At 37.2% G+C, this 14316-nt stretch overlaps 1 protein-coding gene across 1 annotated transcript in view; it reads left to right on the top strand.

Annotated features, from left to right (window-relative positions):
* Positions 1-14316, top strand: part of LOC113668527 (uncharacterized) — a 57542-nt gene that overhangs the window by 8282 nt on the left and 34944 nt on the right. The window contains exons 8-22 of the mRNA XM_027184443.2: positions 1903-1945; positions 6766-6963; positions 7439-7645; positions 8222-8263; positions 8560-8595; positions 9056-9105; positions 9574-9627; positions 10128-10233; positions 10560-10679; positions 11199-11289; positions 11608-11710; positions 11996-12045; positions 13017-13152; positions 13663-13766; positions 13892-13994. Coding sequence (XP_027040244.2) covers positions 1903-1945; positions 6766-6963; positions 7439-7645; positions 8222-8263; positions 8560-8595; positions 9056-9105; positions 9574-9627; positions 10128-10233; positions 10560-10679; positions 11199-11289; positions 11608-11710; positions 11996-12045; positions 13017-13152; positions 13663-13766; positions 13892-13994 — 1443 coding nt within the window. The remainder of the gene's footprint in view (positions 1-1902; positions 1946-6765; positions 6964-7438; positions 7646-8221; positions 8264-8559; positions 8596-9055; positions 9106-9573; positions 9628-10127; positions 10234-10559; positions 10680-11198; positions 11290-11607; positions 11711-11995; positions 12046-13016; positions 13153-13662; positions 13767-13891; positions 13995-14316) is intronic.

Genomic DNA, 14316 nt, shown 5'->3' with positions numbered 1-14316 from the left:
ACCATGAAGAACTTTCTAAATTCCACGTATTGCAAATTGGACGTGTGTAACATCAGAATTTCCAAAGAGCAGATGATTCAATGAAATTAGCCTGTTGAGTGACTCATATAACAAATTCCAGTTTATCATATGAAAACACATGCGTATCTTAAGAATTTGCTAGAGTTGCCGCCAATAACACGGGAAATTTAAGGACAGGATAGAATTTTAGCTATTTTGAATGCATAGTTACTCTATAAATAGGCTGTTTTGAAGTTATAAGGTTGTAATTTCTCAGCCAAACAAAACGGGATGAGCACAACAAGGGCTGAAACACGAACTCGGATACAGGTGACACTTGTGTTGCCAGTGTTAAAAATGATGGCGGAAAATTGTTCCAGGTAATGAGGGAAATGCAATACCCAAGAAAGTTGCTGAACACTGCAGTACAAACAAAGGACACAACATCGATTGCAAACGAAGTTTCAGTTTAATTTAATAAAAATGATGTGTATGTGCGATTCTTGTCCAATCTAATAGACTAAATTTAGTTACAAAGCTAAGTTTAAAAACCTGACAAATACCAGATTTGCAGATGTCTTTCAAACTGGGTGAAAACAATGCTAGCAAAACTAATAACGCTGGTAGGAACACGTCAAGTCAGGTCAATATACTTTTCACTCACAAGAATATTTTATCTTAGATGGCTTAATATTATCACATGTTGACATAAATGATTTAGTACTTACAGTAGATTGAAAAAAATGATAATAACTTGCGTTGCATCATTACTAACATTAGATGGACGAGAAAAGGAAAGATGTGTAGGAAAATTGAAAGACTTTCAAGGCTTTGGATTTTGTGACACCAAAAAAGTTCACGAGTGGGTGAGCCAAATAAGTAATACTAGAGAAAGGAAAATTAGAACATCAAGTGCAACGGAAGGAAAAACTCGTTCAGTAAAACACATAGTAAAAGCAAATACTTGTACAGAGGATGAAAAATTTCTTTTGTCTGTACGTGTTTTATTGAAGGCTGAAGGCAATAAGGTTGAATCGTAATTTTCCTTAGCTTACATAATTCTTCTTGGATGTCATAAAAGATGTAAAATCCAGGTTTCGATTGGTTTGGAAAATATTGCCAGCTATTTTACGAATAACCGCTCGATTATGTTAAGTAAAAGAAAAGAAAGAGGGCTGGGAAATGTCGAAACCATCTTTTAATCACCCCTCCAAAAGGAAATAAAAGAAATGTACCGGATCTGAATAGGTGTTGTTTCCTAAACATATATGCTAATTTTTATTTTGCCTATAGTTTTTTTAATTTTCACTTCCATTGTTTTCTTATGTGACATGCTAAGATAGGAAAAGAAAAAGTGATATGAAGAAAAAGTTTTAATTTTAATTGTCAGAGACGTACGTGCCATTTTAATTTTTCTCGACGCTTCTACATCAATAAAGATTTAGATAAATTGTGAACAGCTGGCTTACTCCTTTAAAGATAGCTAACTATTTCGTGCTATGTTTAACTCCATAAGACTGGTGGTCGACTGAAAGACCCCAGATCATGCGATCTTCAACCTTAGGTACTTTCCTTGCAGAAACTTGTATCTCAGCTGCAAGCATCGAGTAAAGCCAGAGAACATGACGGGTGAATAATTAGTTAAATTTCTGGCTGGTTTGGAGTTCTGTTTAGTAATGATGTAGAGAAAAATTTAAAAGGAACAAGAAAATTGGCCGTAAAAGCGTCTCTCTTAATAATTGCAAAATTGCTCCGGCCTTTAGGATGAAATGAATTCTAACAGATGGCTAGTTTTATTGGATCTGTTGCTGGTGTTCACAGTTGAGGTAAATGTTTCTTGATCTTTTCAATGCACGCTTACCTCGACTTATCCATGAACTAATTCAAATGTTTCTTCTCTAGATTTCAAGCTCACCTCAACAGAAAGAGGATGTAATATCTACAGGTAATTCTTGGGAGGTGTATCATAACGCATTGAAATTCCTTTTTTTTAATGATCTCGTCGAATAACTTTCCTTCATTGCCATTTGTACGATCGCAAATTCAAAATTTGAAAAGAAACTATTTATGAACGAATCATTTCTCCACAATGAGCTCATCAAATATATATGCCTTCAGGCAAAAATATCCAGAACTACTTGCTTTTATTTTAATTAAGAAAATGATGAATTGAGTCCTTAGTTTTAACTGAAATAAATTGAAATTCTTGCATATGCGTTTTGACCGCAATTTCCGTTGCCCAATGATCGAAGAAATATTCCCGCCGAGGTAACTCATGCACCAGCTGAAAATTATTCAACATCGTTTTCCTCAGAAACTTGAGACCATCTTCTTACGGGGAAAGTTTGACAGAAATGTCATGTTCTCTGCAAAACATTTATCGAGAGCAAGTTGTCAAAGAGATGCGGTTTAAATTTCAGATAGCTGTCAAAAAAGTTGTCTAATAGAGGTGAAAATTAAAATATCATGGTCGTTAACTTTTTCTTTTTCTGCCGTTACATGAACAATGATAAAAACTTTAATGGTGGATGGACACCCATTCAAACACCAGCAAAGGGCTGAGCAATTAGCAATATTTCTCGTTCATCTATGAAACAGTCAGTAGCAAATAATTTGCATAAACCCATTTCTTTAAGTAATTAATTCAGATCCGACTTTCTCCTGACCCGAAGCTCTACCGACGGAAAAATATGGAGGAAAATAAAGATGTTAGTAAGGACTCGTGTGCACGTCGTGAGTCCAGGTAATGCAATAGTAATGTCACCGTATACTACATATGCTTGTCCCTCTAAAGAGACGAGCGTCACTCTCCACGGCCACTTTGGACGGCTCTTTCTTTCATGTGTTGACGAGAAAAGTTTACTGACGATCACAGATGGTTGAAAATGTCTGCAAGGTCTTTACGCCCTTTTAGCATCAACAATTGATCGAATATGTATTTTCTCCAGTAAGGCATGGCTGGAAAAAGCTTGCTTTCCTGCTTCAATTTTATTAAACTCATAATATCAAGATAAAAGCAGTTGAGAACCGACGATATACGTGAGGTTGAACAGTCACTTCAAGCTAAAATTTTGCGCCTATAATTTCTAAGGAAATGTTAAAAAATTTATCATCTGAAAAAGTTATCACCTCATTTAGATACGAGTCATGTTACTTGGCTATTCTTTAGCTTTGTTACAAAGCATCTCATTAAACTTACTTCGATCAAGCCAAGCTACACCTTGAAGAAAATATTGAATTGGAAATTCGTACTTGGTCAGCTAGTCAAAATCGATTAGTATCTGACACGCACAGACGGTAATAACGTCATTAAAACCTAAAATGATCACGAAACTTCAAGCTTATTTCTTTGAAACGTCATTTGCATATTATAGTATACATAATTTGTATACCTAGTATACAAATTACTTTAATGATAAGCTCACCGGAGATGGATAAATCGCATTAGATCCTCTCAATCCATTATCCGTCACCTGACGCCGATGTCTTCTTTTAAGATAATTTGTTTTTTTATAACTTAAAACTTCCTTTATGAACACTAATCCGAGAGACCCTGAGATTCTGAAAAAGCTGTTCGTAGAGGTTAAACCCTCAGACGCCGCAAACACAGGCAAGCCGAGAAAACCTTCTCTCGTAAGCATACGTAGCATGAATCCGAAGTCAAGAACGTCTCTCGAGAAGCGCAAGTGCATTGTAAGCAAGAGCTACGAGTATATTTTTGGATCTTACGAGGTTAAAAGTGGAAAGGCCAAAGAAAGTAATAGAAAAAGACATTTTGAAAAATAAATGCAAAAAAATACAATGACAGAAGAAGCTTTGATCGTGCTAGATTCAATAAATATTTTGAACAACTGCATGCATCATACTTGACAGAAACGTACCTCAAACCCAAACAATAAATATTAAATTAATAACTAACTTGAAAGTTATATGTTAATGATCATTAATGTGTAATAAAGACTTCATTTATTATCAAAACAAAGCAAAACAAAACAAAACAAGAAAATAAACGTTTATCTTGTGGATGCAAATGTTGTAAACGTCACGAAGTCTATTTAAGGTCGCCGTTGACTTTTAATATTGTGAATCTTTCTTCACTTTATGTTTCTTTCTTAAGTCATACCCGTTTTATTCTTTAATTCTGAAGCCACAAATTCATTCGAACCGATTGAACTTTGAATAATAGGTTTGAATCATGAATTGAAGACTTTTTTGCTCAATAATTTAAAATCCTTATCTGCCTGCGAATACCTAGTCCAAACCAATAAGAATACAGAACTGGCTTTGTCCTACACGACGTTTCCGAATGCTTTTAGCCTGCAGCCCAGCTGTCTTATCAGTGCGAGCTAACGTTTTAGGCTCGCGATCGTTTATCTGACCCAGTCCATGTTTGATTTGGGGTTGGAGTGGACGATGGGGGTAGGGGGCGGGGGAAGAGCGAGAAGATCTCTGCCCGAAGAAGCTGTTTACAAGCAAAACAACCCCTGATTATATGCGCGTCACTGCATTTCCGGAAATGAGCAGATATCCAATCAAAATGAGTTAAATAAAAAACCGGAAGCACTGCCTTCTGACACAAACAAACGCACTTAGAGCCCATGAGTGATACAGTGAGGCAGTTTTTTTTTTCCAGCCAGAAAAGAAATGGCTTCGGCAAAACCTTCTCCGTGGTCACAAATATGAGCTGATATTTACTATACTCTGTCTTTCCAAATGAAAATCCTTGAGTATGACTGCCGTTAATCTATTTGACAATTTTTCTTCTCCGTTTTTTCTTTCTCCGTTTGATCGTAGACGATACTTTAAAGTAACAAACAACTGCACTCGAAGGTGTACCCGCCATAATTTGTTTGATGCAAACTGCATACTCTGTTGAAACGGTGTGGCGTTTTTTCATCAACGATATAAATGGCCTCACCAAAACGAAATATTATTTACCGCACTCTATATCCTTCAAATGACAATCCGTGAGTGTTGCTACCGTCAGGAGCCCGTGATGGGCTCCTGCTGCCGTTAATTCGATAGAAGATGCTAATTCCATTTGATCATAAACAACACATCGAAGCGGATAAACGACAACTACGCTCGAAAGTTTCGCGTCATAGTTTCTTTCAGAAAAACCAACACCTGAAATATCGGGCTTTTCCAAAAGCTAGCTGGCAACACGGCCTGTAAATTCTTTCTAGAAACCATTGTAGAAATTGTTTCTTTCTGTTCCAATTTTAAATGCGTGGGACATTAAATTCCCAAAGAAACTTAGGGCCTGTTTACATGGAGGTGGGGGACCCCAGGTAGGGGGGGTAACCCGCCTAGGTGGGGTAACCCGCCTGTCCATATAATTTCTTATTTTATTTTGATCACGTTTACATGGAAGGTGGGGTGACCCGCCTAGGCAGTTTGCCCGGTCTGCCAGGTAGGGTAATCCTGTCAGCCGGGGTGACAATTTGCCATGTAAATTTGTCAAGGTGGGGTAACCCGCCTAGCCGGGGTCGCGTTCATAGCAAAAAGCTCAAAAGCAAAACGTGTATGTTTTAAAACTTTGCACATTTCCCAGCCGTCTCATGGCAGAAATCACCAGAAACCGCAACGGACACACAAGGAGTGTAAAATGTTCACATTTCGGAATATTTAGCGTTGTAAATCGACCATATTTGGTTTCCCAAACTATTCCGTATAACGTATTAAATCAACGGTTCCTCGTAAAACCAAACACCGCGTAACACAACGCGTGACGCTTTCATGAATAAATACATATGTGTTCGAGAGTTAATCTTTCGTCTTTTTCGAGATGTGGGCTTGGAACACCTCTGCTCAAACTGCCTAATTGCACGCGCAACAACAACCTCAAGAAACCTCACCTCAGCACCCCGGGGTTGTAAGATTGCATGTAAACGTGTTTTATTTTTCGACCACGGCTAGGCGGGTTATCTCACCTACCTGGGGTACCCCGCCTCCATGTAAACAGGCTCTTAAGGGCTTCCTCGAGAGCGGAATCGAAACTAATAACTTCATAGTCAGAGTTCACCATCTTTCTCTTTCTCCCGCAAGAGCGAAATGTCAGAATGACGCTCAAATGGCACATTTGGCTTGTGATTGACAGCTGGAACTTAACCGCATCCATCAGGAACTCAGTTCGTGGGCGAACGGAGTTTTGCAAAATGATAATGAATTCGAGCAGGCGTAATCTTTACTCCCCCACCTTCACCTTTCTCCTTATTTTTGACCGTCGACCATCCCCTTGGAACAAATTTCTTTCTCTCTCCAGCCTTCCGCTGCCATTAAAGTCAAGGATGGTGGCCATAATTTTCGTTAAGAAAATACTAAGCACTCGCTCGCAAAAATTACGCCTGCTCTGTAGGCTAGAATGTTTCTAATAATCCCACGCCCAAAATTTGTCCGTAGATAGACGTTTCAACATGCGTAGACGATGGTTAAAAGGGAACTCATGATAAATATCCCGCGGCCTTTTGAGTTTGTGTTCTAAGGGATCCACTCTCTCAAAATTTTTCTTCTCTGGGTAAGATTCGACAACTGTAGCCGAAAGTTCCCTTTGTCTAGTGATGCAAACAGTAGGGTACACAAGAAGTAAAAAAGACGCAGGTATTTTCAAATTTATCAGATTTAAATTGGACAAGATATTGTTAAAGGTGCAGTTAAAAAAATTTGGACCCCGCCATCTTTTACTCGGTTCCCGCAGAAATGAATGCATCACGGTGCAAAATCAGGATGAAGTTAATAATCGATTTTTTGTTATTTTCTGTCCAGTATTTTGTAGTCAGTCAAGCAAATATCGGAACGACAGTTCTGAATTACACATCGAAATATACTGGAATTGCACAGGTGATTCGAAATACATCTTCATGAGCTGCAAAGGATCTCACGAAAGAAAAAAAACATTAGACCTCTCCGGAATGTCCTGTCAAGCTTCTTTTGAAGAGAAAAACAACAGGGCCACAAGAGCAGGTATTTGGTGATTAAATAGAGAAAAGAAATGTTGCCCTATATGTTGACGTCAAGGCATACGGACATTGACGCGATACTAAACATGCAACTAATGAATTCGTTTGCTTACCTGATTGTTTAGTCCGTGTTTCGCATTAATCCAGGACGTTTCGTTCGTCTACAACGATCATAAAGCTAATAACAGTCATTATAAATTGAACTGGAAATGCTTAAGAAGCATTTCCTTTAGCTTTTCTATCGGTGGTGAAATGTATCATTGCGTCACTGGTCAGTTAAATCCACGAGCCACTAACTGGAATGAAAAGAGTTGAACTTGAAAATGAAACTGGAAGCAAATTACATGGAAATAGTAAGAGTATATCGAGGTTGTGCTAAACATTTCCAAGTCAAACTGAACATGCCATTAATATATCTATGAATTCACTCTTTGCTGCTGCTTTGTCGAAAAATTTAATCTAATGATGTATTGCTGTAGCATTCTGCCTTGGAATCTTTGGAGCACAAAATGTCTCTTCAATGCAAACCAACAATTATCGAACATGGCACTGTGAGTGGGGACGGTTCGCCTTAAACATCTCACAGCAAATCCCTGGTACTGGTTCTGGAAGTATGCAAGCTGCGGGGACATTTTATCACATACAAAGGCGTAACAACACTCATCTTCAAACCTCTCATAGTACTGGTGAGAAATTTGGTCTATTATAAGGCCCAGCATGAGCGTAATACCGAGCACTTTTCATTTTCTGGCTTGTTATGAAGAAGTAAATTGACTCCGAAAGAAGGAGTGCGATAAAATGCCTTTGGAGCAGGCTCATTCGGGACATTTCCAAATAGTCTCAAAATTGAGTAATGAACAAAAAAAATTTCCTCTGACCCATTTATACCAGTCAGTTGGTATCAACATCATCTAGTAGTACCTTCTCCAGAATGACTAACCAATGTGTGATGATTTACGTTAAGATTTGATAGATTTTGATTTTGATACATTAAGTAACAAGTTTAGGTACTCGAACGCCTCCGTCAAAGTCATCAACGGGGTCCAAATATTTGAGTAAGCAAATAATAAATATATATTATTTTAATTGATTGCAAAATATGAAGAAGCTGTACAAAAGAAGAAAGTATTCAAAGTGCTCTTTCTTTCATGAAGACTAATGAGATTCTGATCCCGTAATTCATTTTTATCGGCCCGTGTATTTTAGTGATCGATAGCAATTCTGCTACTGTGCTAATCGTTTGAAAATGATTCAATTTTTAGAAAAAATTACACAGACAACCACATCAACGTCCTTACCTCCTGGTAAGAACATTTTACCATGCTTGTTAGGTGAATTTAACGTCTCAATTACCGTTCACTGAAGAGGGTCAAACAAGGTACCTTATTTTTATCCATCCCTTCCCTATATTTCAATTAAATTTGCCCATTTGGAAAATCAATCAATGGGCTAATCAGAGAGGGGAATCGCCAATAGAACATAAGTATAGTTGTCTAAGATACTGCATTTTATGCTTCTCTAAGTCAGTGCTACGAATCGTTTGTGCGGTGTAAAAATTGACCACAATCATTTTATCTCCCAATATTTGTCTAAATTTCAGTGACACAGAATTCATCTGCAACCACGTTTTCTTCAAGTAAGTACGCGTTTGATAACTGTCTCAGATCAAGTAAATGGTTTTACGTTCCAGTCGTAACACTGAAAACTCGCCGTAAAATTCATTCGATATCTCAGTAATATCATACGTGATTGATAAAGGCAAGAGAGCATTGATGTCTACATGACACAGATAATACGTGATTTCAAAGAGACATTTTTAAGTCTGTTTGTACCAAGTATGCGACAAACAAAAAAAACTGAGTCACCGAAAGGGATCAAACCCCTTACCTTCCCCAACACTGTCGATTGCATCAAAACTAAACATCTTAGAACACGTGTCCGGCCAATCCAAGTTAATTTAAACTTCTTTCGTTTGTTTCCTTGTTTGAAGAGGAAATGAGAAGCTCCTTACCTTTCCATCAAAACTATATAGGCTTGTCTTAGATTCACAATAACCTTGAAGAGATCGTTATCATAGCTGTATTTTGACCCCACAGGTAACAAAGGAAATGCCTCGTCTACCATCAAAGACAAAGTGACGACTCTAGTAAGTCAGCCTTATTCTATCTCCATCCGCATGTTTTATTTTCACCTATATTTGTTTACTACACTAATATCCACATTTTCACCCAAGCAGTAAACTATTACATGCTCAAAACTTGTACATGCAAAAAAAACCTGAAATAGCATGACGTCTCTCCGACCTCTCTTAAAAGTATTTTGGATATTTTTAACTTGGCCAATTGCTGTAAGGAGAAAGTTTATCTGTCTATTAATGCGCAAGAAAGTTTGTAGGAAAATTTTGTTTCGGAGCATCGCCGTCTGCTGTTGGTTGAGGTTGACCTAAATACATTACTCATTTTTGCAACAAGCCCGACAGACCAAAGTCAAGTAGCAATAATCAAAAACACCGCCGAACACTTCTGAACTGAATGAGATAAAATGTGGTAGGCGTGCCCTAAATGGGTTGAACGTTCATAATTTTCTTGCAACAAGCATTTCTGTTTTTCACCAGGTCAACAACCTTACTAAACACATTAATAAAAGCAGAAATTGTTCAGCTGAGATGGTAAGTGTTATGCGGGCTAGAGCCCATTTCTTCGTCAGCAGATCGTCCCGTATATTGCTCAATTTTCCCTCAAATCTCGAACTTCCCTGAAATATTAACAGCTCTGAATTCTCAAAGATTACCTAAAACAAAACCAAATTATAATGTTCAAATAAAATAACTGACATACCAATGCAAAATCATGCTCTTAAGTCAAATAAATCCAGGAATAAATTTATACTTTGCATTGAATCGGCTACAATCCAAATAGTATACGGAAAAAGGGAATTTTATCACATTGCACAGCTAGAAAACGACTTGAATGTTGTGGCTCCAGAAAACCGTCCAGAATCTAAACAAAAATCGATATACCAGCACGACATTCAAAAAGTTCACTCCATTTAGATCTTAAAAAACCAACTTTTTATGTCAATTTTCCTTGCCCCAGAGATAAAGTCGTATAGACAAAATTTTCATTTTTTCCACGGTAAGTTAGACGTTTTTCCTTTTTTTTTTACAAGGTTGTAGAATTACTTCGGAACATAGAGGCTGAAGTCCATTCCTTTATTGGGGAGATCCTTAATTCTGAGGATGTGGAACTACCTTCGTCTTCCAACCGGATAATAGGTGCAAGTCGTTTTGATATCTTTCATCTTTATAGGAAAGTTTCCCCATTCCTCATGGGGGCTTGGGGAGTTTGCTTCCTAAATCCTCTCGGAATAACTTGGGCCAATTATAAAAGGTTAAAAGTTAGGTGAGCCAGGTGATCTCCCGAAGTGCCCAATATAACTAATTCTGATGTAAGCGAATTCCAATCCAGTGAAACGGGACCACGCTCAAAACAATCAGAACTTTCAGAGGAAAACGATTCAATAAAGCAAAAATAGCCTAGAAGTTTTTAGCTAAGAATGTACTGTCAGCGATCAAGACGTGATTTTTATCTTCCTCGACAGAATTTCACGGTGTTATTGCCACAAGCGTCAACAAAACATTAAAAGTTCCTAGCACCTCTGAAGCAGGCCAGTCACAAAGTCTGTTCGTTTTACCGCCAGGTTCAATTGATTTAAAAAATGGTAAGTTCGAAGATTATAAGCATAATAATTAAGTATAATTTTTAAATCCACGATGACTTCAAATATTGTTTCCGTCCTGCAGCAAAGGCTGCCAACGAAAGAATATTGGGATCTTGTATGACGTAATGTCAAATGACTGCTCAGTTGCTTAAGGAAATCTTGAAATGACAAACGCCATGTAGTCCATATCTAAGAACTGCAGTCCTAAAAAAGTATCTTCTTCGATGTAAGGTTACACTTTTTTTAGCTGAGATAGTTCTAGACAAAAGAATTTTTGTCAGGGAAGGTAAGTCATTGGAACAATCCTAAACAGTTCATATGAGATATTCTTACCTGTTTTATAAGGATTTTACTACAATTTAAAACATCGCAAAGTTTCTCTTTTTCTGCCATACTTTGGAAAAGCTTGCTCGCTAGAAAAGAAGACTTGCATTTTTTACTAAGGGTTTGGTCTGCGCTTCAATAAGAATAAAAGATTTGTAAATTGTTTCACATGTTTTTTCCGTGTCCATTCGGAAGGACGGATTGCCATAGTAATGGTTGTATTCAAGTTCGCTTCACTGTGCAATGATACAGATGGTTTGGCTTTAGGCTCATCGACAGAAAAGAGGTAAGATGTTAGTAAACAGTTTGCACTATCGACAATAAATATTTCCTACACTTTGAAGCGGCCCGATTTCCTGAATTTCTTTAATTGTTGTGTACCAATGAAGTTCAAGTCTACATCCTTCAGACAAACGTACGAAGAAAACCCGTTAAAGACGAAAAGGGAACGAATAGATTTTTGTTCCATAATACTTAACGTACAGTGTTTCGCTGTCTTACACCGCGTAGCATAAACATTTTTTAATCCGAGGCAAATTATTGATTTGAAGAGGAGCCGAGGCGGCCCAATGTTTTTACTTATGAAACTTCTGTATTTCAACAGATCCTCTTTCTTGAAATCTCCGGTAATTTCTCTGTTGGCAATGACCAAAAAAAGTAACGTACATACTCTTCAAAACAACGCGACTTTACGATTTAGGATCAAGGTAATATAATACATTATTTTACGCTTTTACGAGACGGATTTTCAGTGATGCAGTGAACTATCATAATCTGCCCTACTAATACAGAACGTTCTCATAATCTATTGTACTCATCGATTTAGAGGTGCTAAAAAAATTGCAATAATATAATAGTTCGTGCCAATAGGTCGTATCACTTTCTTAGTTGTTTGATTGCCATTCGGGCTAATTTCACAGAGCTTTTCCACGGTGTTACCCAACGATGATCACTTTACTAATATAATATAATTTCGTTGTTGTTGCTCTCAGAGGGATAATCAATCATCCGTCGGGTGTCGGTTTCTGAGCAACAGAAACGGGTAAGTATCTATGCATTATTAATATCCAGGGTGACTTCGATGTCAACACGTTGAGAACATTTGAATAAAAACTTAGAACGCATTAAAATATATTCTCGAGAAGAACTACACTGTGGATAACGCATGACTATTTATTTCAACGATGGTGTTATTGCATAGATCTCCGCAAAAAAGGGTTCGCCAATTTGCTAAGCGTTTTTGTAACAACATTAAGTTGGTTTTTTCATCTTTTAAAATAGATAATATGGTTGGTGTGAAAGATCCTAACACTCGTGGGCTCCCTACGTGTGTGGTTTACAAGTTTTTATGTGCGGGCTGTAATGTCTGCTATGTCGGCTAAACCTCTCGGCATTTATCCACATGCGTAAGTGAGCGCTTGGTCAGTGATAGGACCTCTCACATCTTCAGACATCTACATAATTCCCCACAATGTCGCACTCTTTGTTCTGATGAGTGTTTAAACATCTTAGATCACGCTTCCACAACTTTTCAACCTAAAATCAAAGAAGCTATCCACATTCAATGGGAGAAACTTACACCTAATCGTGAACTTTATCATGTTAATTTAAAACTTTCCTTGTAAATGCAAACATTGTTCTGTTACTATTGTTTGTTTTGTCCAATAAGCATTTTGTTATACACTTTAAATTCAACTTTGTGCTTTGTATTATTCAGAACTGAAGATGACAGAGGAACTGTCGAAACATTTTTTTAAAAATTTTCGTTCATTTTCTTAAATTCGTTACATATCTGCTTCTATCCAGAACTTTTAACGACAGTGTAGTTAGTAACATAATCAATGTTACTGTAAGGTAAAGCTACATGCATTGTTTAACTAATTCTTATTTTTAAGTGATCTCCTAATCTCTGACGAAAAATCATGCCTTTGTCTGTGTATTTTTGAGTTTTTAGCCTCAAAAATTACAAAAAGTAGAAAGTTGTGAAAGAAGCATTCTTATTTCCATTGATAGCTCCAAACCTTTCTGGTCCGATAAAGGAATGACGTTCATGGATAAATATGAAGAGAACTTCACTTCGTGTTTGACAGATCACCTCACTAGTTTTGCTGTTCTAATCAGTTACAACGAAGATCAGTCACAATTTCAGGTATGAAACACATCTGTGAAAAAAATCAGCAATGGAATGTTTCCACTAGTTAACAAGAGGACACAAGAAGGTTCCATTTTCCTGTGAAGCTGGTTTAAATGTTCACAAACAACTTCAAAGTGTGGCACACGAGTAGTAGGAAAGAACCAAACAAAACTTATGCAGTGTAGAAGATGACATACTTAATTACTACAGAAGTTCTGTAATTTGGCCAGCACACCCTTGAAAGATGGCTTCCTGAAAGATCATAATAATTATAGAACGTCTGAGTAATTACATTTCCAACTGTTAAAATCATGGCCATTCGGCTATTACATTTATATCCGTCATTTCAGATACTTAGTTTGTCTAACACAGCATCTTCCTCAAAGGATCTATAATTATGATTTCAAGTACTGACTTATTTACGTGTGATTGTTTTTATATATAGGCTTATTAATTCAGATTAAGTTTTGGATTGGGAAAAAAGTGAAAGTAACATCCTAATTCGTTATAAAAATACTTTTTCAGCTTTCAAAAAAAGAAGTGAAGGCACTGGATCTGATCACGAAAATTGGTTGTGGTTTTGCCATTCTATGTCTTATTGGAGTTATTGTTACTTTTTCCTGTGTCAGGTTTGTGTTCTTTTTATATCCTGTACTCTCTCTATGAATTTTCTATAGTTCATATTGTATGAGTTGTGTTGACCTGCAAGAATTCATAACGTAATCTCCAAGAGACTTTGCAATTTCGCTTTCAGGACCTTATCAGCAATGCGATACCGTATTCATCTTCATCTCTGTGTCGCCCTCGTCGCTGCACAAGTAATATTTGTCACTGGTGTTGACGCCACAGGAATCAAGGTGAGTCACCCTTATAATTTTATAAATAGGATAAACGCCTCGAGTTGTTGCAGTAGGAAGTTAAACGGAACTCTCCATTCCCTTTCCTCTTTTTACCATCAATAGCAACCAGGATCGCGCACAATTTGGGAGAAAAGTGCGCTCTTTTTTTGAGCATCGCTTTTAAGATCATTGCCACTATTACCATTTTACTCTACAGTAAAAACAATATCGTAAATAAACATTAGTCTTCATATGAAAAATCGGATTGGTCGAGAGCATTCAATCAATATACAATAGCGTGTGAGACTGACAAGATAAACGCAAGACACAAGACAAACAA

This window comes from Pocillopora damicornis, chromosome 3 (assembly GCF_964200805.1).
Source record: "Pocillopora damicornis chromosome 3, jaPocDami1.2, whole genome shotgun sequence".
NCBI classification, from domain to species: Eukaryota; Metazoa; Cnidaria; class Anthozoa; order Scleractinia; family Pocilloporidae; genus Pocillopora; species Pocillopora damicornis.
The sequence above is the reverse complement of the archived record's forward strand: the minus strand, read 5'-3'. Positions and strand labels throughout refer to the sequence as shown.